The sequence below is a fragment of the Cryptotermes secundus genome, unplaced genomic scaffold, assembly GCF_002891405.2.
Source record: "Cryptotermes secundus unplaced genomic scaffold, Csec_1.0 scaffold245, whole genome shotgun sequence".
Lineage (NCBI taxonomy): Eukaryota > Metazoa > Arthropoda > Insecta > Blattodea > Kalotermitidae > Cryptotermes > Cryptotermes secundus.
The window spans coordinates 156,333-181,493 of NW_019736398.1; the positions used below are offsets into that span (position 1 = coordinate 156,333).

A 25,161-nucleotide genomic window follows, 5' to 3' on the forward strand; every position below is an offset into this window, starting at 1 on the left:
AACTTCCTGCCTGGTACATAAAGAGCTGGAAGGGGCAAAGTTTATTTTCTTTTGGAGTAGGGACCCTAGCCAGCCAGGTCAAGTTGCTGAATACCTAGCTACATTCCGAAGATTTATTATGCAGTATTCATTGCAGTTGCATGGTGCCAGAGCAAGGTATAGTGTGTTACAACCTAACGTATCCTAAAATCATGATATCATGCGACCTCTCCGTCACGTTTAAAAGCGAAAAGCATGATATCATGCATCCGGTCCGCAAGGTGTGGGATGGATTCATCTGGTTCAGAACAGAGTCTAGTAGTGGACTTATGTCAACACGCTAACGAATTTTTACATTCCACAAAAGGCAGGGAATTTCTTGATAACAAGCAGTCTGCTCCATGAAGTTAGCCAGCTTACCCAATGTCATAATAGCACCAATCAACAACCACCCAGCTTGTGTTCTGTTTAGAGACAATCTGCTGTTTTGACTTGCACTGCGCAATAGTTCTTCGGCTGTGTTGAATATCACCTGTACAAGAAACAGAATTTTTAGCAAAATGTAAATACTTCTTTCAATACTATCTACAGTTCTGCTTGCCTGACAGCAATACACTTCTGAGGTGGGAATGAAAATTCAGAAAGGAAGCAGAAACAGAGCTGAACATAACTCACATTTATCCTAAAATTTATTATGACAGTACCTTCCCTTTAGTGTGTGGTACACCCAGGGGAGATAAGCGAACTCCACCCAACACAGCCGCTAGTGCACTACTGTAACCCACAATAGCTTCAGGAGAGGTTCGCATGTTTTCTATGCCTTCTACACACCTGCAAATTAGAATTATATCTCAACATAATATAACCATGTTCTTAAAGTATTACCACAAATTCTACTTCTCTATGAAATGTGTAAAATAATAATATAAAAAGAATTTTAAATAAAAAGTAATCAATGAAAGATTACAATGAAACATCAGTATAAAAAAACTTTCTATATTAAAGATCATATACAAAGTGTCTCATGCCTTTATATCATAACTTCAGGAGTTGATTCCTAAGCTCATTCTGAGTGAAACATTTTATAAAATTGGTCCAGTTTTCAATGGGTTAGGAGCCATGGGTATTTAAAATGTAGCTTGACTTGAAGCTTGTTATTGGAAAGAACACTGTTACTGGGAAAAAGACAAATGATCACACTGTACAGTTTATGTATCCTGAAGTAACTGTTCAAAATTTCCACCATTAGCTTGGATGCAGAGCCTGGTTCATTTCACTATGAAATGCATAACATTATGTAGAACTACCATGCTATTAGTGCATGTTGTGGCATCAAAAACTTATTGAAGTAGTTCATCTTTTGTCCTCTTTTCATTCATGCACCATGTTTTTCATATGACCCCATGCATGGTACTCTAAGGGGCTAAGAAATGGGGAACTCAGGCAACAACTCAGCAAAACCACCATGGTCAGTCCATTAGCCAAAGAACTCCTCACTCAAATATCATGTTACGTTTCTACTGAAATGTTGAGGTGCTCTGTCATGCTGGTAGCACATCTGCAAATTGTGCTGCAGAGGAATGCTGTCTAAGAGGGCCAGCAGCTCACTTTGTAAAAATCTCACATAATGTCACTTAATTATATGTTGTGGGATGAAGTCTGGTCCATCTAGCTGCAATGGTTTATTGGTTATAAACTTCAAATGGAAAGGCGAGTACAGATTCTGCACGGTCACGTACTTTTACCTTCTACAAACATATGACTTCCACTAAAGTTTTATATACTTTTAAGATCTACTATGATGATACCACATTTTAGAGCCCTTCACTAACTGCCATGAGTGCTACTTCCACTTCAGAAGTTCGAGTGGCTGCCAGGTTGATGTTATGGATAATAAAAATGGAGAAGTAAAAGATGGGTGGCCTCTAGTAGCATGAATTCATGCCATGTTTCATAAAAATCTGTCAGATGGTTCAGAAATTATTATAGGAGAACAGACATATACACAGACACGCTAAAATACAACAGATGAATAGAGTAACACAATGACACCATATGTCTCTTTTCTTACAAAACAAGTAAAGCAAGCTGAAGATGTTATTCCCACTAATATACAATATATTACTTTCATAACATACTATCTTTCTACTTAGAGAATACCCTTGCTATGATGTACATTAGTTTGGGTCCTTTGAATTTTGCTATATGAAGACTTTATTGTAATTTCTGTACTCACTGTAATTCATACATGGGGATGGATGTCTGTGTGGATGGATCCTTGTAATTTTCTATTACTCATGTTTCCTTAGCTCTCAGTTCATGTGCGGGATCAGAACGTGTATGGTGATTAATCCTACATTTGTTGTTTATTTTATGATAATGTCAGCAGCTCAAGACTATACAGCATTGAATGTTCAGGTGATTAATGGATGAAGAGTTATAAAGGATGAGGAAGGAAGCAAATGTGGCTTAATTTGAAGTACTTTCACAGAATCTGGCTGGAGGGAATGATGAACAGCCATGAAAAACCTCAATCAGAGTAGTGGGTACCCACGCTGAGATTTGAAACTGGGACCTCCCAAATATGAATCAGAGAACTAACTACTCATCAATACTGGGAACATAAGTACTACACTGTGGTGGTGTATTATATAAATGGACATTTAAACAAATAAACAGAATATGGTGGAAGGCAGGGGAATGAAGGAGTATGAACTGAACAGGTAAGAGTAACAGTGTTACACACAAATGTTATAAAAAAAAGTAAAGCTATCCCTGTAACAGGCCATGAAGGCCCATAGGGTTGTGAGACGTTGAGGGTCCCACATTATCTAGACAATCAGCTCAAAGATGGCGGTAAGGTTGTCAGCCTTACGCGCCAGCTGCGCTTTACTCCCCAGGAAAATTTATTTATTTAATTCCTGGTACTCATTTTTGTTAGAAGCTGAGTGAACCCCAGGGCCATAGTGTGGCCAGAAGGATTAGGTCAACTGAAAAAAATCCAATGACCTCATCGGTATTTGAACCTACGACCTTCCGATTTGTAGCATAGTGCCTCAACCACTATGCTACCGTGTGTCCCCATACAAATGTTATAGTAATGATAATATATCTGATAATTGGTATTACACAAAGCATTGGTGTTGCAAATTATTCCTCTGTGATGCTTTATTTTCATAAATATATATTAAAATGTGCATAGGATAAACAAAATCCTACGTCTCCATATGATAAAATCTGTAATACAAAGTCCTTCTGGTTCCCCATTTCCTGAAGAGCCTACATGTACAAATATATGATCTTACTACTGTCCTACCTAGTACAACAAACTAATATAAACGTGAATGTTTTATGTCATAAGATCCAACCTGTCAATGAGAGGTGTTATCTGGCTTGGGACAGCCACGCAGATGCAGCGAAGGCACCAGGCAGCTGCTAGTCTAGCAGCTTGGCAAGGATGGACCAGTACTGCCATTACTGCCTCAATCAGACCTACACATGAAATATGTAGATTTTATTAATGGTCCACAATAAAACAACACATTTAACATAATTTATTTAATACAATCCAAGGTACACTTACTTACTCCTTGGCTCTGTGGTCCTCTAGGAACCTTGGCCTCCTTATCACACTTGCACCTCCCTCCCCCCATATAATCAATCCATCATTAGATTTTCTGTTCTTTTTTGTGAGTTTATTCAAGGTATTTAACTTGTCAAACCGCATTCCATCACACATACATTATAAAGGGTCCTGACAATGGTTTGTAATACTCAGGATTCCTGAGTTTTTGGACTTTGTATATCATCCGGTGTTCTAAACAACATAAAAGAACATAACATTTCAGAAAATGGATCTGTTTATGTCCTCAGGTGAGGAGTGGGAGACACCTAATCTGTTGGGTCTGTTAGGAACAGCTAACTTACAGGGATTAAGGTTAGATCTTTCAAATGGACCCAAAAGAGTAGGTGTCTGCCACCCTTCACCTGAGGACAAAAACAAACCCAGTTTCCAAGATGTTCTGTTCTTTAGAATGCCTGACAATGGACAGGGTGCAGTAATCCCAAACAATGAATGTGTCTTACTTAGTGACTGGTCAGTGAGGAGGTTGCTGGCTGTTGTTCCAAGCCCTAGGGTGATGCTTCCCATCTCTTGCAAAGCACAGACCAGTAAGTGCTGACTGAAAAGGGTCTCCTGGTTACAATCCTTTGCATTCTCTGGGTTGAAATCTGCAAAACAATGTATGAGAATAGGTACAGCAATATTTTTGGTTCCATCTGCTACAAATAAGTAAATATGGTATCAAATGCCAATATTTATATATCTTGGTCAACAACAATTTTGTTAAATTCTATAGAAATTTTACCAAATGTATGGTGAAACTCTATTAAAAGGTATACTGATAGAATCTGTGTTATGTTCAATCAGTTGACTTTCATATTGTGAGGGAATATACATTCTGTATGGATGTAATTTTGTCTAATGGATCCACTGGTCTGTCTAGTGCTTACTGAGCATTAATATTATTTTTAGATGTAATAATAAATGACAAAAACTTTTACAGGCACATATAAAAGTCACTTAACACTGAGCATTTAATATAATTTTTGGTTAGAATTTTAACAAAATTTATTGCTTAAGTCTTCCAGGGTTTGTCAATAGGAGATTTTGTGTAACATGTGTGTTGGTTGCCTGTTTACTTAACACAGATTTTTGTTGGAATGTAGATACTCATTAAGTGGTGTTTGGATGGTACATGTGTACTGAGAAACAAACGTTTACCATTTAATATAAAATGTAAAAATAATTTTAATGACCAATAAGAACTTTATTGGCTAATGAATTTATCAGACAAAATTACATACAAACTAGATGTATATATATCCATAACATAAATGTTTACATATGTATTCCAATACCTGAGGGCCTCAGGATAGCAGATATGTGCTGAAACATTTCACTCACCATGCAGAAAGTGCTGAGACAATACATGGTGCATGACTGAAAGTTTATATATTTCTCTTTCTTCAAATGAGTCAGGAAATTCACTAACCAATAGAATTCATCTGCTTGATCACAATGTGGGCTATCTCCTTGCATGCAGAGGCTTGGGCCTTCTCTCCCAGCATGCGACCCAAAACACTCCTGAGAATGAAGTTAATGCATTTGCGAGAGTAGACAGCATCTACATGGGAAGACGCTGCTTTTGGGTTTGCTACAAGATCCAGGACGTGTGTAAGTAGAGTCGTGATATTCCGCTCTAGCCACACACCTCCAAGGATTTGCACAAAAATCACATAAGCCTGAAACAATCATAAACACAATTAATTACCATAGAAGCTAAATCAGACAATCAGACAAACAGTTTTGTTCTAGCATTTACTCATACTACAAAACAGCAATAAATAAAACAATATATTTTTACATATTCAAATAAGAATATTATAAGAAGCTTCTGTGGTTTTATACAATAGACACCTGGCATTTGAAATACAACTTGAAATTTACATGACAATGACACAAGACTGCTGGATATGAGTGCTTCTACAGTTTAAAGTGAAACTGTCAAACAAACAAAGCCCGTGGCCTGTAGTCCGCAAGCGAACCATACCAACTGAGTGACCACTGCTTGTCGGCGAAGTTGGTGCCAACTTTTTGTGGATAGAGGGTGTCACGTGGTCACTGCGATGAATCTCCATGGCCGTTAATTTTGGTTTTCTAGACCAGGGCCGCTATTTCCTTGAAATAGCTCCTCAATTATCCTCATGAGGCTGAGTGGACCCCATTGCAGACCCACTACTCCTCAGAAAACCTGGTAGCGCCAGGAATCGAACCTGGTATCTCTGGATCTGTAGCCAGGAACTCTGACCACTAGACCACAGAGGCGTCCAAAGTGAATCTGTCACCATGCAAAATATATACCCTGCATAAAAGTTAAAAATATTCCCCCATTTCACAGAATCTGATCTTTCCATTAAGGTCATAAGTTTAAGTGATTGCAAGTATTAAATGCAAATGATAAAATGAACTGGTGAGTAACTGAGCTCCAAGAGGCTGAAAGCCTGCAAAAATTATGAGCATTCTAGTAGTGTTACCGTTTCTCGATGCCTCCACGACTGGCCTAACGTTGATGAGTGCCACTTTGTAACTGCACTCTCACCTACCTTTTGTTAAACTCAATTATTATCTTTTCTCTTGTACTAAATTTTATCTCAGGGTTATTTGATTTATAAAGAGGTGAGGTTTGTTGGTTTGGTAGAGCTGAGGTTCTCTTATCTCAGAGCCTTGAACGGGCCACAACTCGAAGAAGCAAGAAATGAACACAAACTACATAAGCACATATCAAGTTTAGATGTATTATTATTATTATTATTATTATTATTATTATTATTAGACACTTGTTTAGTCACTTCTTAATACTGTACAACTGACTAACACCAGTATACTTTTACTTCTTGTTTCTACAAGGTCCGGCGTGTGACTTTTACATCTGATTTCTATGAGGGCCGGTGTGTGCCTTTTACGTCTGATTTCTACGAGGGCCAGTGTGTGACTGACTTCAACAACTGACTTCCCTTCGAACCATCAAGTCCCTGTTTCTTCGGCGTCTCAGCTCTGTCACACCCTTAAATTTTAGTGATTGGTTACATTTAAAAAATAGGAGTATCTTAATTAGCTATTCCTCCACTCCGTTTAAAGATTACAATGAGTTTAGGTTTCTGAGCTCCAATGTACTTCCTGTCAGAATCTTGACAAATGTGAAGCTTGGCTTGGGTAATTAAAACTTCACTATTTTAAGTTATGGCATGCACAAGCTGTCAAGGATTGAATTCACAAAAGATTTTGTAGTTACACTTTCATGTAAAATTTCTAAGAACCCCGCAACAGGGGTGTCTTCCTGTTTCTGCTGCACGTGTGGGAAGACGCTAACTCTTACATGCAAGAATAGATCCATGTCTTACTACACTCGTTTATTGCATCTCATTGTGAAAAATTAAAATTTCTAATTAATAAAATTAATTTCATTTAAATAGGTTGTATAGCAATGGTATGGTTGCATTAGACACCTTCACACTAAGGCATACAAAGTAATGAATAAGCAAATTTATTAGCATAATGAGGTACACTATTCAGACAACTGTAAAACAGTGTTCTTTTCCTCCTAACTCCACAAAGAAGAATCCTTCTGTGGAAACTAACAGTCCCTCGAACAGTGGAGAAATTCTCCATCTTTTATGGAAGCAAAATGTGTCCATACAAGCTGGTCTCTATCGACAGCCAAATAGATCTTGTTCACATTTTACATTTCATTTATTCAAGATAAATTTTAACATCCACCCATCTATATCTAGGACTTCCAAGAGGTTGTTTTCTTCCACTCATCAAAACTGCTTGTTGCTAAAAATATTCTAAACATAATGGCAGAGGAGCACAGAAGGAAAGCAGGAAAAGGTGTAAGAACTGTATAGGTGCACGTCTACAAAGACTATCTGTCTATCCATCCCCAAATTTTCCTGTGTCAGATCCAAATTCTACAACATTACAACACATCTAAAATCATTAGAGATCTACATTCAGAATTAACCATTTACAGTTCAGTGGTTACTACATTAACCGAAGTGTATTTATGTGTTTTGTATGATTCTTGGTATATATAACAATTATTTCCTTCAACAGTATTACTTAGTTGGTCTTTGTAATGCAGCTGCAGTAGAAGAGTTAAATTAAGTTTCAAATATTATTCAGGTAAATTTCATGCTTGAAAGAGTTAATAATCGCTGGGATGTGAGGAAGCGAACAGAAGCTAAACCAAGAGACAGGACATTAACAAGAGCAGCAACAACAACATCTAATGAACGTTTAATTTTGTGACCGTTTTTCTCTGAGTTGTACAATTTTTTGTTATGACGATCAAAACTGTTTACATTAGAATTTTAAGTTGGTATGTAAGGTAAATAATTTATGTTGTAGATGTTAGTACCATCAATCTACTTAAAAGTCATCAAAATGAAACAATTAACTCATTAGCTTGTACAGAAATATAAGTGCTGGCTGTAGGAAGGCTTAAATTCTCTCAAAGAAATGGTAACAAATAACATGTTGGGTTACATTCTATGAAAACGATATGGGATAACCAGCTGTCCTTAGAGAATTTCAACAAATATGGTATGTGGTTACCAACATTTCACATGAACATACTACTACCATCTTCAAGGCAGAAGTGATTACCTAGCAGATTACATGAAGAACACAATATGAAGTAAAACTGTTGTTTTGCACATACATTAAAAGCCAAACTGTAGGTTTTAACTTCATTCTAGTACCATCATTACAACATCAGCAAAACAAATCTACATGATTTTAGAGTGATCATACAAATTCTCTTCTGTGTGTTCTGCATTTCTGTTCAGTATTTAAATATTCTTTGGTATTGTCTTTAAAACAGTCTCTAACTATGGCTATTTGGAAACTCAGACTCTTTCAATCTGACAGCCTGTTATAGAGACGCTCAGAACACTCCAGAAAGACAAACAACAGTGAGCACATTTCATGTTGAAGTAACAGTGAACCAGTAAGAACTAAAGAAATTAAACGTAAAATACAACAAGTTTTAGAAAGCTTTCCATTTCCTTCAGTAAGCAGCTATAAATTTCTTGCAATTGCTCCTGTCAAAAATAATGCATTTGCAATCTGTACTTACATGTGTGACACCGACACGAACTTCCCTATTGACACCAGAGCTCCCTTTTATCATTTCTCCAGTCCCCTTAAGGAACCCAACACCTCCTCTTAGAAAGCCAGACATCAACACTCCCAAGGCCTCTTCTAAGGAAATGGGTTTAAAGCCTTTATTCTGATGGGCTATGGAAATTAATAATATGACTTTTAATTACAAAAATATAGCGACAAAAGACAATCCAAAATGGAAGCCTTGGGTCACAGAAATTGTTTTAAACAGAAAGCTGATAAAGAACTTCTGCGATTAATTATGCTAAATATACTTTTATCACAATCGCAGCTCTACAGCAATCATGACACAGTACATGGATATAGCAGTGGCTTTAATTTTACATGTCATTAATTACTAAATGACCCACAAATCTCGGGTTTGAATAATCAATTATCTGCCCTACCTTTTACTTGGGATGATGAAAGCTTGAGCAGGCACTGGGAGATGAGCACCAGCTGACCATAATAACTTGCTACTGTATTATAAATTGTATTACAATAACAATAAAACTTATATATAGAAAGCCTAAGGATAGACCTATGCAAGATTTATATCGGCTATTCAATGAGAGAAATAATAATAGTTTTGTCTTACAAGTCAACTCCTATATATACAAGGAAATTAGAATCACTGCTACTACTCAATTAATGTAATACATAAGTTACAAATCTGTGCAATAATTACATTAAGTGCATGAAGTCATTAAATAAGGAGATTTCTGAGGAAAGCTGAAACACAAAAATCATAAACATGAAAATTTCATTTGCATTGCATTACTGCTATATGAAGGGAATTATTTGGTACACTGGCAGGTTACATTGTTATTTACCTGCAGGATTTCCTTTCTGTGTCTGCTGCGTGGTCGCTATTAAAGTCCCCAATAGTTTTGCGACAGCACATCGAACTTCATAATTGGAACCATCAAATGCTCGGAAGCACAGTGTTGCCAGACTTTCTAGCTCTGTTGTATAGAGAAATGGTGCGTGGTTCAACATGTCTAGCAGACACTGAAATGTAAAAAGAATTATGAAAAATATAGAATTCCATGAAGTTATATTTTAACATAAATGTAAAAACATAACACAGAATTAGATACAGTAAAGCCTCACAAAAACAGGTTAAAAATTATCGTAAAATATTTTCCCTCATGGAAAATTTCGTTTTATGTTTAGTCCTTGTATGAATATCTGTTAAGTCAGTTTTCCATTTTTTTTACATAACAAATATTTAGTATAATAATTATATGACAATTAACTGGAGAGAGAGCAAAGGCAAAAACTACAATAATAAAAATGGAAAAGCACATAATATTTCTTTTACACCGTAAACCATACCAATGAAGATATTATCTCAGACAAAATACTCGTACAATGACATAAGCCTCTATACAGAAAAACGAAAACCCCTGATTCCTGAGACCATACAGTACCATGTAAGGAAACTGACCACCACCGTAAAACAATGAAGACAGCTGGCCAAATATGTGTAGGATTTTATGTGGTAAAAATGTGCTCTTACCTAACAAATTCTGGAGGTTTAGAATTTATATCTTGGCACATATTATATTCCTATATACATATTTTACACAGTTCAAAATCATTAAATTCCAAAACAAATTATACAGGTTGACCATACAAATGTACGTGTTACATGTCACAGCAAAATGCAAGAACTATGAAGTGTAAAATGAAATAAGCAGGTAACCATGAATCGCAACTGTACATCTAGTTGGGAGAAAAATGGATGGTTGGATGTGTTTATGACCTATTTTTAATATACCAGGCATTGATTAAAACCTCTCAAAAATACATGGCTAAAGCAGTAATATACTCTATATCCACAAAAAAAAAAACTCTGTGGTTTCAGTCCGTAAGCGAACTATGCCGATCAAGCGACCACCCCTTGTCGGCGAAGTTTAGTGCCAACTTTTGCAGATAGAGGGTGTCGCATGGTCAGCTCAACAAATCCCCATGGCCATTAATTTCGGTTTTCTAGACCCAAACACATGATAAGTCAAGTACAAATAAGTAACATTCAGGCAATCACTTATAGGCTGCGCTAATGGTCATTCAGTTCCTACTATACTCTGGATATATGGTAAATAAAAATTAATTTTTTGGTTGACATTATGACCATAGGAAAAAAAGCAATGGCAAATTATCTCTTTCAAAAAGAAATGTACATAATAAATGACTAATAAACATACCTTAGCAGCAGCACACCTCACAGCCATTACACGATCTGTCAAGCAATGACGAGCTGCCTTGTATATTTCTTTATGCACATTGGAAATGGCACTTCCCATGCCAGAACAAACCTGTAAAAATCAAGCAATCAGTAATTCATTCAATATGCTTTTGTATATATGTATTGTGAAACATTTCTGTTATTTCCCCTCGGTTTCCTTTCAATAAAATGCACTGAAATGGTGAAAATGGATTTTCTTTTTAATAACATTATGAATTTATATTTCCACTGACCAAACTTCTGTTACTTCATGCATTCCATTTAAGCAATGGACCATTGCTTAAATGGAATGCATGAAGTAACAGAAGTTTGGTCAGTGGAAATATAAATTCATAATGTTATTAAAATAAAGAACCATTTTCACCATATTTCCATTGATCAAAACTAGAAGCTACTGAAAGTGCCCAAAAAACTATACTGAAATAATGATCAATGGAGAATGCGAAATGTTTTAAATATTTGGGTAGCTTGTTAACAGATGATGGAAGGTGTACTAGTGAAATTAAATCCAGGATTGTCATGGCAAAAGCTGCATTTAGCAAGAAGAAGAATCTTTTTACCAGCAAATTGGACTTAAATTTGAGGAAGACTGGTGAAATGCTACATTTGGAGCATAGATCTGTATGGGGCTGAAACATGGACACTTAGGGCAGTTGATCAGAAACATCTGGAAAGTTTCGAAATGTGGTGTTGGAGAAGGATGGAGAAGATCAGTTGGCCCGATTATGTGAGAAATGAAGATGTGTTAATTAGAGTCAGTGAGCAGAGGAATATCCTACACAAAATAAGAAAACGGAAGGCTAATTGGATTGGTCATGTTTTACGCAGAAACTGCTTTCTAAAAGAAGTTATTGAAGGAAAGATAGAGGGGCGGATAGAAGTGACAAGAAGACGAGGAAGAAGACGTAAGAAGATGCTGGATGACCTTGGGGACGGAAGAGGATACTGTCATTTGAAGGAGAAAGCTCTAGATTGCATTAAGTGGAGGAATTGCTTTGGAAGAGACTGTGGACCTGTCGTCTGACAGATTACTGATGATGATGATGATGATGATAATGACACCCTTTACTTCTATGTAGGATGTGATGGTTATGAAGAGTTGTATTTTCTGGGATATAATGCTTTGTAGTCTGCTGAAAGTCAACTGAAGTTTCAGAGGAATGTACTGCAGAGTCTGCTTGCTGTATGCTTCATGGTGGTTTCTTCCTTGGCTTACTCTCTGACTCTGAAGATGGAGGTGATATGTTCCTCTGAAACATCAGCCGGCTTTCATAAGACTACATGGCACTATATTACAGAAGAGAGAACTCTTGATTATCTTTCTCAAAAACAGGGTTTTTTCTGAAATAAATGAACATTAAAACTTATCTGGAGAGACCTAATTGCAAAGAGGGTCTTGTGAAACAGGATAACAGAATGGCCACACATTACGCATGGAATGAAACAGCTTTCCAGTGGGTCCAAAAATAAAGTTAAATGATACAGACATCACCAAGGACAAACAGAAGAGATCATGTGGAGGGAAGATACATGAGTGAGAAATGAGAATAACTGGATGGCTTTCTTTGCAATTAGATTTCTGTAAATAGTCTTTATGCTAATTTATTGTATGTACAAACCTACTGATGGGAAAGACAGGGATAATGGGGTACATTATTTTTCTTCTGCTGAACCCCTTCAGACTCTGGTAATCTCTTGTTCAAAATGATGGTTTTATAATTTCAAGATGATATAAAAATGTTAACATTTATTATTTTATTTCTGTGTTCTCCTCCTTGGGACATAATTCTGTGGTAGAAATAAGAATGTATTTATTATAAACCTGTCTGTACAACTTATGAATGAATGAACAAAAGGAAGCGAAAAAGGATGGACGAAGGAAAAGAGAGAAATATTGCAATAAAATGGAGATAAATTTCCCAATTCTTAACCTCTCAAGTGTATTGTACTACCAGTAGAATTCAAATTATGACAGTTCTTGTTATTTATAATTCGGAAATTACGACAATAAGGGAAACAGTGCACTGTAAATGTGAAGATAACATTAAATGCAAAAAGCATGTGACTAACATTACAATAAAGACAAAGACATTTACATGCCCATAGTATTCATCACTCTTAATATTCCATGCAGCAGGCCACAACTGACAGGTTCAAGGTACCAGTTAAAGATGTTACATACGAAAACTTAAACTTTTAGGTTCAATCTTACCCAGAATGAAATTCACTGTATACTGGGTAAGTGAGCCAATAAAAAAGGTTACCTTTTCCAAAGTGGCCATTATTTCAATACGTGTCTGTGATTCTGCATTTCTCAGGGATTTGATGAGGATCTGAACAGTTTCTTCATACGATCGCCCCATCATCCGGCCCAACTTCTCATACATGCATCCCACACAACAAATGGCTGCCCTGTATAAAAGTTATGGGCAATTCAGACAAATAAAATACATTTTCATATCACATGCAAAAGTTCTGAAGATTTCTGCTACTGTTTCAATTATCAATGCTGATGGCTGGTGAGAAATTCTGCCACTATTAATGCCTATCCAAAATTTTGTCACAATTAATACCATAAAAGTCCCAGATACAGAGATGAAAACTGTCACAGGTATCACAGTTCTTAAAACTGTTTTATTTACATTGCTCCATAATATGTTTAGTTTAATGCCAATTAATGATTATGATATGAACAAAAGAGCAGCAGAAATTACTTTTCATATTTACATTTAAAAAAGTTTGTAAAAACATGTTGTCCCTAAAACTTTTCTGCCACAAGCTGCTTACTGGTTCACCCACTGGTTCACTGACAAATGACATATAAACCAACCAACCATCTCCAATGTCTTTAAGAGGAAAGGGGAACAGGATTAATCAGAAGACATTTATTGTGACAAAATTATGTATCTAATAACACAAAAATATTTATATAGTGCATCTAGCATTAAGAAATCAGTATGTTGTCTTACTGGCCTTTACTTCCCATTATATATCACCCATAAAAAGTAAAATTTTTGTGCCTTCTCACACAGGGCTGTAATGCAGCTGTGTAGCTTAGAAAGTCTGTCACAAATTATAATCTATTTGTAGCTTAGAAGGTATTAAAGCAATTCATTCTTGTTCAGACAACAGTACTGAATACAGATTTAACAATAATATAATCCAGTGTAGCATGCTCCAAAAGTTTTTGTTTTATGTTTCATAATGGTGATATGAAGTGTGTTGCTAGAAATGCACATGACTGGTTTTGTAAAGCATATGGATGAAGAAATTATTAGAATCATGTAATGACAAACTGTTTCAAACATATTTCAGGTATTCTGAGAGTTAGCATTAAAGGGTTGAACAATGTCCATGCATATGACTTTCAAACTGTAATGTACCTGGGGAAGCTGCACAAGTTTTGCTATATTCTGCACCATCATTTGCATGTGAGTAATAGCCTATTCTCACTGCTAGACAAACAATATCTCTTACACCCTACAATCACAAAGCTCTAATGATGGAACATAATTGTAACTCTATGGGTTATATGTAATCAGTAGATTCATGGTTTGAATTATGGCTGAAAAACCTGCTATCCTGAACTTTTTCCATAATTTCCCCCAAATGTTCCAAAAAATAAGATAAGTGCCCTAACTAGCCCATAATTTCGTATTCTCATGCATCTTCATTGAAATCTACCATGATTCTTCTTACATAACACAACTTCTGCACATTATACCAAACTGTAATATAATGCAAGAAAAACAACTCACATTTCTTATTATAATGAAAGGAAAACCACTTTTAATCAACCTGTATTTCATTCTTAAATTATTTAATGGCAGTGACTAAAGAACAGAGGTCATATAGCACTGAATAAGAAAAGGAACTGTGATTGTGAATTGGGGATCTGAAGTGGTAGTATATATTGTGATGTTCTTCCAACATTTTTCCAGAGGGAACAGAAGAAACTAGGGAAACCTTACATCTGAGAAAACAAATCACACAATTTACATGAAACAAAATTAACAAATAATTAAAACTGATAAAATTAAGACATGTTAACTGTGTTAAATATGAGTAAAGTAACCATAAAAATATCTGGACCAGACTGGGATGAAGCATGTAAGGAATGCTGAAGACAAGTGGATTGAGTAAGGCTGGAATAAAAGGAGATAACAGGAAATGCACACAGAATTCTGGTGAGGAGACCTGTTGTTGTTCATTTTATGACACTGTCAGCAATCCATGACTAGCATAAAATGGTAGGATGGCAGGTGAAAAAAGAACTGGAAGGAAGCAGTTGTGGCTTAATCAGCCAACTATACTGGCCAAAATGAGTCTAAAACATTACCAATATACCAGCCTGTTCAATGGGAAAGAATTAAATATTGTTTTTATGTCAAAATTTTCTGAAAATCAGATGAGTATTGGCAAACACAGAGCAAAGTAATAGGTTTCCTCTGTAACAATAACAAAGTCATGCACTTAAATACTCTCCAGACTACTGGACTGCCTAAACTGAAACAGACAAGGTTTTATGCAGAACTCAGTAAACTGGGAAAGAATATTCTTACTGAGCGAAGCAGATCAGAACTCTATGAAACTAAGAAATAATTCCACATTAAGTTTGAAAGGTCATTTGTCTGAATACATGGTGTCACTGAATTTTACAAATTTTGTTTAAAACATGTTTCAGACTAGTTTACATTGAACATGTTATTCTATATCATACACCTTAAATTTGCTTGTTCACAGGTCTTCACAGCAGGATACTAATCTGTAATCTGGTCTTTTAGGAATAAGCCACAAAGAATGCTGTAGGTCCTCCAACATTTGGGCAAATACTGCAGCTGCCATCTTCAGAATTATGTTTCCGAAAGAAGCTAAGTCTGTGTCTGGATGGATCTGACATAGGACAATGTATGTAAGGTAAAATCCTGACCGAAAGAAACAGAGAAATGAGGTGTTACACAATCGTGGGGGGGACATGTGGTTGAGAAAGAGCTGATGAAAAGTTTCTTGGAGACCAGGTGGCCATAGAGAGAGGTGATAAAAAATGAAAACTTGGCAACTGTTTGCTGAAATGTTGAAAAACTTTCTACATTCTCTGTAGCTTATTCCCAAAAGCTGAAGTTATACATTCAATTTTATCCTTAGGAAGTGAAGTGACAGAAGCAATTCTTTCTCCTATTCTAGAGCTTCTGGATTGCGTACTACTGAGGATAAATGTTACTATGGTTCATAAAAAAAGTACATTGGTACAACACAATATACTATCTGGAGGGTCACATAAGATTGTAGGCTAAATTAAATTGAACTTTAATTATAAATTTTGTGAAGTCCTCCTAGGTGGTGATTTTATTATGCAAGTCAGTGCAGTGGTAGTGACCAAAATGTCTATTCAGATCACCAAGTCAAATCATGGCTATGCTGACAGCTATTATTACAGACAGTTCTTTTTGGCTAACTTCCTCAGTCTGTTGTGGAAAATGCCATGTGAGTATCTTCAAATAAAACGTGATAACCTCCTCTCAAATGTTTACCTACCTACCACACACTATCACTTCCCCATCTCGATGTATATTACAGTTGAAACATCAATGAATCCTGTTGAAATCAATCAGTTTTCTCTAATACCTATCAACATAATCATTCACCAAAGTCTTTCAACAATAAATAATATTTGTAGTTGATTCCGTGTTGTTAAATTACCTACTGAACAATATTCCTACTTTTGCAATTCAAAAGTTTTCTACTGCTTCCACGTCACATTAACTGCTTTCATGTCACATTAACTGCTTTCACGTCACATTAACTGCTTTCAGCAATCATTATTTTGTTACTCACAGCCGAGTAGGAAGAAAGCTGGGCGAGTCATCCTTGTTCTTGAGGATATCATTACACTTGTTGACTGTGTCAAACAGAAGAAAGGTATCACCCACACTAAACAGCGTGGCAAGGCAACGGGCAATCAGCTTGCGTGTAGGAGGGCCTGGAGACTCTTGAATGTGTTGTGTCAGCTGCTCTACAAGCTTCTTTTGGCAGCCCTTGATGTCAGACTATAACAGAACAGCATCATGGCTTCTCATTGCTTCAAAATAAATTAAATGAAACACACCATGTTGTGGATTCAATGACATACAGTGCTGGACGACCTGAATGCATAATGCCAATGTCTGAGTGGTCCAAGACAGCATGTGTCCAAGCTCACATTGCCACTGATCAGCTGTCAGTCTTATGTATTTTTGCATATGAATAAAACATGTTCAGTCAGTGCGATAACTGAGAGCAATTTAATAATTTTTTTATTAAAGAATTTTTCTTGTGAGGCTCTTCAGTCTGACCATTATTGCTTTTAACTAAATAATAATGTCCATTCGTTTTACATACTGTTCAAGGCATACAAGGCATGCCATACAGATGGACACTTGTGAATTATAATGGATAACATACATGTATGAGACAGGATAACGTAGTTATCAGAGTATTGCCAAGAGGTACAGGAATAATGAAGACCAATGAAACTGAAAATACAAAGAATTTGGTAATGTCAATGTCAACTATAAGATATTCTTCTTCATTCTCACACCAGAAGAAATTAAAATATTTCCCCTTGTATGGGTGCAGTGAAGGATGAGGTTGTGAAATGCCAAACTAAGACTCAGCAATGCAACATGCATCGCTTCAGGTTAGGTTAAGAACAGTTCATGTGGATGAAAACTGTGACAATTAGCTTCATCTTCCCTGTTCCTTCTTCTCCCTTTCAGTATTTCACATGTCATGAAATCGTAGTCCACTCGAGTACAGATATACCCAGACCCATACTTTTGTTTTCCCTCTTAACACAGTTAATAGCCAATCCCATATTTGTCATGGCAGAATGAGTCAGAAAATTTACAAACAGTGCAGTTCTGAGACCAGCCCTCATGACTAAAATGCAGCACACTAGTCTTCTGCACATGTACAGAGAGTTTTTAACTTTGTTGACTAGTTCACGGCTCTGCGTTTCACGGCGACCGGTGCGCTGCTTGCCGCGATGCGCATACAAATTTTGCCGCTGAATCAGTATGCCTGATGGCAGATAACGTTTGGGATGAGAGGATGTAATTAACTTGTGGACCGCTTGACGGCATTATGTTTCATGGCGAGCAGTGCGGTTCATGCGTGGGACTTTCTGATTTGTCAGCAGTTGTAAGCTTCATTAGCCATTTGTTCTCAGTTACAGTTACCGAGTAGTGTGGTGCGTCATAGTGCGGTATACTTTAGAGCAACGTGTAGTTCTGTATGACATCTACGTGAAATGCGGATCTGCTAGAAAATGTCGGGCGAAAATTTCGATGTACATTTCGTGATGAAAGAGATCCCAGTAGTCAAACAATTCATAATTTGGTGAATAAACTTCAGACAACGAGACTCTTAACATACAAGAAACAAAGACTTCAGCGTCGAGCGCTTACTGACAAGTTAGATAACATTGGGGCACGACTTGAACATACACCTAAAAAAATAACTGAAACGTCTAGTTCAAGAGATGGGAGTGTTGAAGCCTAGCGCAAGAACGGCAACACAATTGCTGAAGCGTAGACCCTATAAAACAACAGTAATTCACGCCTTGCAGCCGCGCGATCCAGCTAGAAGGGTTAATTTTTTCAGTTGGTTTCTACAGTTTTTCGTCGAATGTGAGAGCGATCCGCAACTGACATTCATTTCCCATGATGCGTGATCACTACAGGCGCCCACATTTAACCCAGAAGTCCCGCCACATCCAGTGAAAGTTGGTGTGCCGTGCTGTTAGTGCAAGGATTGTTGTACAACAGCCTTCCTCCGAATTCTATCCTCAGCATTATCAGCTCATAAGGTAAAAGTAAAGTCGTCCTTGTGCCTAATTGATTACGCATCACGCCACGAAGACGTATAGGGAAATGACAGCTTTACCTCGGCACTAGATGGAGGACAGGGGTCGGCTTCAAGCCCTGGCCGCTTTATCCCCAGTAAAAGAGGGCAGGTGGTTTCATGGACCTTAGAGCCGTTCTGGACGCTGTGTAGTACAGAAAAATCCTTTCCCTTGCCGGGAATCGAACCCCAGCCGTCCAGCTCGGAGTCCGTCGCTATATCGTATCCTTTTATAATCTCATACAACGATAAATCACCTACATTTTTTCTTAAAAACAAAATTCTGTTTTAGTATATAAGCTTTACTCAGTTGTTCTCCACGAGATCTACTTAACTAAAAAGTGAAAACGAAAATAACATGAATCAAATAGAAAGAAAAGATGGTATGGGAGGGAAGAAATGATAAAAAAAAAAGTGGGGGCAAGTTGCAGCAAAACCCCCAAGAGGCTGTGTGAGACAGGAGGTTCTCTGTGTACTGCTCCTCAGAGCAATCTACTTAATGGAGAACCTAAATCTGCCATTTCGCCCCTATGATTAGTAGGTCCAAGGGGATTCCGTTACTACAACCACCATCACACTGTGTGCATTGGAGCTCATACATAATTTATTGCTCAGAAACCATGAACACGTTGCATTACACCTTGTGTATACTATCAATCTTCTGAAGCATTCTGACATGGGTGACCCATATGTTACCTATAGTTTGTTCAAGACTCCATTCGTACCAATATACTGGAAAATCAAAAACCAAGACCAAAATATTGTGAATAAAACAGACGAATAGGATATGAGATCTCCTCATATAGACTTGGACTACAAAACCAACAAGAAAAGTATTAACAATATGTTATATATAAAGCTATATCTGAAGTTATATACCATATAAGGAATTCATAAGTTATTTTAACATTTTTAGTAGTATAAAAATGGGGGTTTATAGACAAAATATGCTTTTGGAATTAATTAAAATCAGTTTCGCTTCTATATAATGCAACATCTGTAACAGCTTGCTAATTGTGCAACACATGCCCTTCAGAATGGATCGTAAAATCGAAATATGTCGGGCTAACTGTAATTACAGATTCACGAGCGTTCAATGGTTATAAAATCCGTACAAATGATTACAATAAATGGTAAAATTATAAATTTGGCTGATCAGTAACATAAGGCAGACATGCAAATATTAATAACTGAACAGGATTCACCCAAATAATAAGCTGTTATGTAGGCCGCACACCGGCATGCGTCAAGACATGTAAAAGTCAAGACACGATGTCTGTGACATGATGCAAAGAAAGGAGCACAGTTGAAACGAATGAGATTATGAAAACCACCGCACACCGGTCTGAGTCATGATGCTGACGAATCACGAATGATGCGTCTTTTGTCTAATGTCTTGATTCTTGTCTTGACGCAGTTGGTGTGCGGCCGCCCTTAGCTTTCAATGGATTCCCGCGCGTGCATGCGTACATAGGACTGCATTTTTCATGTTATGAGGCAATTTTCCGCGCATTCGTGCATAAAAGTACTATCAGTTCGGGTATTAAGGATTAATTGAATACCAGAATATATATTCTTTCTTACTCGTATTACTGTTGGCCAGCAGTATTGAGAAGCACTTTAACATTATTTGAAGGCAAGTACGGCGAAACATTGCAACCAACCGATCGGAACTGTCTGAGTTAGGGCTCGATTTAAGTCAAGACCGGAACCTGTATAACGTGCCGGAAGTAAAGAGCTTGCGATTTATTTGTTGTGGTATAGTACAACTAAGTATAGATTACTGTGTGCTAGTGTATCCTTTGTTGTTTCTGTAGTTTTGTGTGCTGTGTTTTCTTTGAGTGTGGTGTATTATTTTGTGTGATGCGTTATATTTGTGTTGTGTCTTATTGTAGTACCACTGCTACCGGGCGAAAACCCATTTGCAGTTTAAATAATAATAATAATAATAATAATAATAATAATTACTAGGTTTTTGGACTCTGTCCATCGTCCGGTATTCTAAAAACTAGAGAACACAACGTTGACCAGGCTTGTGGCCAGTTTATGTTTCTTTTCCAATAGTTACACTGCCAAACTGTCACGGTTGTATTTGCGAACAGATGCCTGGACTTGAAATAAAGATCAGACAACAGCGTTGCATTCTTCTGCTCGAGCTGCAGATTTCTATAACATACGCAGGCAGGGCCAGGAATCATTAAAAATCGGGACTCCACTGTAACACAGTTACTTCACTAGTAAGTTCTCCTCATTGTCTTAAGTACTCCTGTAACAAGACTACCAAAGTTTCACCGCTGAGTACCCATCATCGTGATGACCCTACTTACTCTTAACACAAAGTTCTTGCGCATATATCAAGTTCGAAATCTCACTTGTCTCACAATCATAGGGTACACACAGACATATATCACATCTATGTGAAATTTGGAACTTGCAAAGTATTTCCTATCGAGAGTATATAATTTTAAACATGTTTCACCTGCCAGAGGGGAAACGAGGTGGAACATGGGAGAAATACACTGTTCCCATCTGGGAATTGTTTAGCTGGGCACAAGGAAGGTTCACCAAGTTGTGGGCTGGCTATATATTGTGGGCGTGTGAGGAGATGGGGAGGCAAGCTCATCTTATGAATAAATGACATCCCAAAGAGAGGAATAAATCGACAGTGTTGTGTTTCGGTAGAGACAGCATGCGCTGTGCCTGCAAAGTGACTCTTTCATAATTGAATATCCAGTAAAGATGGAAAGGAAAAGGCCTACGGTCGTATTACCATACCAAGAAAGATATTCCTTTCTCCAAGGCAAGATCTCATTCAGGTTAGAAGCAGACAAGAGAGTACAATCTTACAACAAGCAAATACTGTATGAAATTTGAGTTTTTCAGGGCGGTCACTATGGGGAATAGACCTAGAATTATATCTTCTCGGATATTATGCAGTGAAGTGTGGTAGTTTACAGCCGTTAGAGGAATGCACTACATACATCTTCGGGGTTGCAGAGTAAGCCCAGCAATCGGGAAGCAACGAGGGTTCCAGTTTCTGCTTGGTTTATTCTTCGACCCTGAAGATGGAGGCAGTATATTGCTCCGAAAAGTCTTCAAACTTCTACCACATTACACGGCACAACATCCAAGGTGACAACGGTCATTTAATTACCAATGAGCACAAATTTTGAGTTCAGTATAATTCTTGAATGAACTTCCAACATTAAAGCAAAGACATGGAATTTTAAACAAGAGATTAAGTCAGAATAAATTCGGAAGTAAGCGGTCATGGCCTATGAATATGTACTATCCCAGCATTCGTTTCGAGGGTCAGGGAAAGACCGTTAATATATCTCAAGACAGGCAGATTCCAGGCCGCGAAGTGAGCTCGGGGTCTTCCGAGTACTTGACGGGGGTGCAAACCACCCTACCGCTACATTCGATTCTAATTATATCGTATGTACACCATACTTACTTACTTATGGAGCTGAGCCATTCTTGAGGAGTCGCCAAATCTGCAGCTACTCAAGAGTTTCCCAGCATTTTATGGAGCCCTCCACTGGTCCCTATCCTGAGCCAGATCAATCCAATCCATACCATACCATCCTAACTCTCTACGATCCATTTTAATATTGAAGAAAGCAGTCTTATTGGATGTGGTGCCGTGTAGAAGTTGTGTTAACCGACGTTTCGGAGGAAAGTCGATTAACACAACTTCTACATGGCGCCACATCCCAGAAGACTGTTTTCTTCAATATTAAAATGGATCGTAGAGAGTTAGGATGGTATGGTATGGATTGGATTATTGTTCACCCACCTATCCTTTGTCTCCTCAGAGTTCTCTTTCCTTCTGGCTTTCCCACCAACATCCTATATGCATTCTTCTTGTCTCCCATTCGCTGTACACCATACTACGTCACGTTAATATGGTAATACGTATGACAAGTAGTGATCAGTCCTAGTCGGGCCATTACTTAAAACACAACGAGACCTCGGCTCTGCATCATCACATCATTTGATGGACTCCTCCCCAGGCACGGTATGCTCACTCATCTAGAAATGGGACTGGAAACTGTAACTTCGATGTTAATTTGTATGTTTCGCCATTAATTCGATCTGCAATCTGCTGAAAGGAAATCCATTCAGCCATGTCCACTTCACCACAAATACAGCAGTAAGTTCAGCTCTGATTTAACAAGTTTGCTAACTGTTACACAATGCTGTATTTTACTTCCTCCTAACCATGTCAGAATATCCCAATATTTTCAGGCATTCTGCCAACAGACCTTAGGTTTCTGTGGTCGGAGACAGAAGACACAGTACAATATCATTCTACATCCTGTTGAAAGGACTCAAACGGAAACGGTAACCACATAAATGCCCCATACTCGGTTAAATGTTGGAAAGATTACCAGAATATCATCACCTCCAATGTTCCGTAACACTTATAAAGAAAAAGGATTGCTTTTTGCAGTCACATAAAATGATTACATTATATCTATGCTACTGTACGTACATTACACACAGGAGTAATTGCAGGTAGGAGTATAGGAATATCTTAAACACAACAGATCACTGTAGGTGGCGGTGCAAGGGCCGAGAAGGCCCACTCCTTATACATTCATAGGAATATCTTCGGCTTATGTGAAGCTTCAGGTGTATTTAAAGAAATAAAAAAAAATCAATTTCTCAAAGTGTTCCTTGCTATTTCGCATACCTTACAGACTCTGACGTTCACTTACTGACGATACAGAAACACCGTTACACTACTAATCGCATTTCAGATACATTATAAAGGGCCAGAAATGATTTTACTTGCACTGCGTTAACTATTCACCATATCGGAGAAGTTTAGAATATTAATTAAATCTACACGTATATGCATGCTAGCCGGTCACGGTAGCCGAGCGGTCTAAGGCATGCACTGTCTTCGCTCGCTCGGAAGCCGAGATCGTGGGTTCGAATCCCACTCAGGGCATGGATGTTTGTGTGCGTTTTTCTGTGTTTGTCTACAGGTAGAGGCCTTGCGACGAGCTGATCACCCGCCCAAGGAGTCCTACCGTATGTGTAAGATCTAGAAAAACCGAAGTGAACGGAGAAGTTCATGGAAGTAGGCCTAGGCCCACTGGGGCTGTAGTGCCAAGGAAAAAAAAATAAGCATGCTATTTTTTGTAATATGAGCCGTGAGAGAAAATAAAATATTGTCATGCTTATGGGGATAAGCGTGACGAAAATAACGGGTTCCATATCGGATGATTGGATTTATTGGCACTTTCGTTACAAGTTATCTTAATCACACTCAATTATAACGCTACCATTATTCTACACACTTTCAGTTCACCGATGCACACGCACTATGATTCTCCGTCTTCACTAGTCGTCTCCTGGCAACGTATCTCAACACAGAAACTAGCACTTCAAATCAATATCAAGTCCTCTTGCCATTTCTTGTTCAATTACCCTGGAACCTCGGAACTCAACTAAAACCCTCCTCTGTTGCAAGCGGACTCGCGTTATATAGCCACGGCACGGACAACGCGGGAAACACAGTTCTACCGCTGCGTGGTGATTGCCACCCAGCAGTTAATTTGCGCACTGACTGCTGCCTAGCAACGAGTTATAACATTATTTTATAAAGAAATGACACAAACCAAAAGTAAATTAGATCGATTTTTGATGTATATACTGAATACTAAATTACATCGAAATGAGTATATTAATTTCAGAAACGAAACACACGACAGACGGACGGACTCAATCTTCTCACGGTGCATTGACTTCCCGCAGTTTGTGCCAACAATGTATAAAAAGGAAAACAAAATAAATACAGCAGGTGAAACATGACACTGTTGTGTGGATCCATACACCTTCATGGCATAGTGTTTAATTAATTAAGCACAGGAACAACTTTTCCTTTGCCTTACATGACATTGCTATGGACATCCCCGGCTTGTACTGCAGCAGTATGCAGATACGTTTCACCTGGCATTGATTTCTCCCTTGAATCACCCTTCACAGCTAGGCAGCAGGGTAAGTTTGTAAATATTCAGGTGCAGGTGAGTGAGAAGCAAGCATATGGACGCTGAATCTGGGGTTCTCACGGCGGTTAATACGAAAGGTACCGTCTTATGGGACGTGGCGCCATGCAACCTGGTCCAAATTTATCGACACTTCTCCGAAAATTCTGGGGCACGCAGTAGCGTGGTGGTTGAGGCACTATGCTACGAGCCGGAAGGTCGGTGGTTCGATTCCCGATGAGCTCATTGGATTTTTCAATTGACTTAATCCTTTCAGTCGCATTATGGTCCTGAGGTCGAGTCAGCCTCTAACAGAAATGAGT

At 37.8% G+C, this 25,161-nt stretch overlaps 1 protein-coding gene across 3 annotated transcripts in view; it reads right to left on the reverse strand.

Moving 5' to 3' along the window:
* LOC111869810 (HEAT repeat-containing protein 5B) overlaps nt 1-25,161 on the reverse strand; it is a 109,295-nt gene that overhangs the window by 66,832 nt on the left and 17,302 nt on the right. For all 3 annotated transcript variants that reach the window (XM_023861594.2, XM_023861593.2, XM_033753564.1), the window contains exons 2-11: nt 16,794-17,005; nt 13,223-13,370; nt 10,918-11,028; nt 9,541-9,718; nt 8,682-8,842; nt 5,034-5,283; nt 4,066-4,209; nt 3,348-3,471; nt 684-810; nt 400-511 (exon numbers count right to left, since the gene is read on the reverse strand). In XM_023861594.2, coding sequence (XP_023717362.1) covers nt 400-511; nt 684-810; nt 3,348-3,471; nt 4,066-4,209; nt 5,034-5,283; nt 8,682-8,842; nt 9,541-9,718; nt 10,918-11,028; nt 13,223-13,370; nt 16,794-17,005 — 1,567 coding nt within the window. The remainder of the gene's footprint in view (nt 1-399; nt 512-683; nt 811-3,347; nt 3,472-4,065; nt 4,210-5,033; nt 5,284-8,681; nt 8,843-9,540; nt 9,719-10,917; nt 11,029-13,222; nt 13,371-16,793; nt 17,006-25,161) is intronic.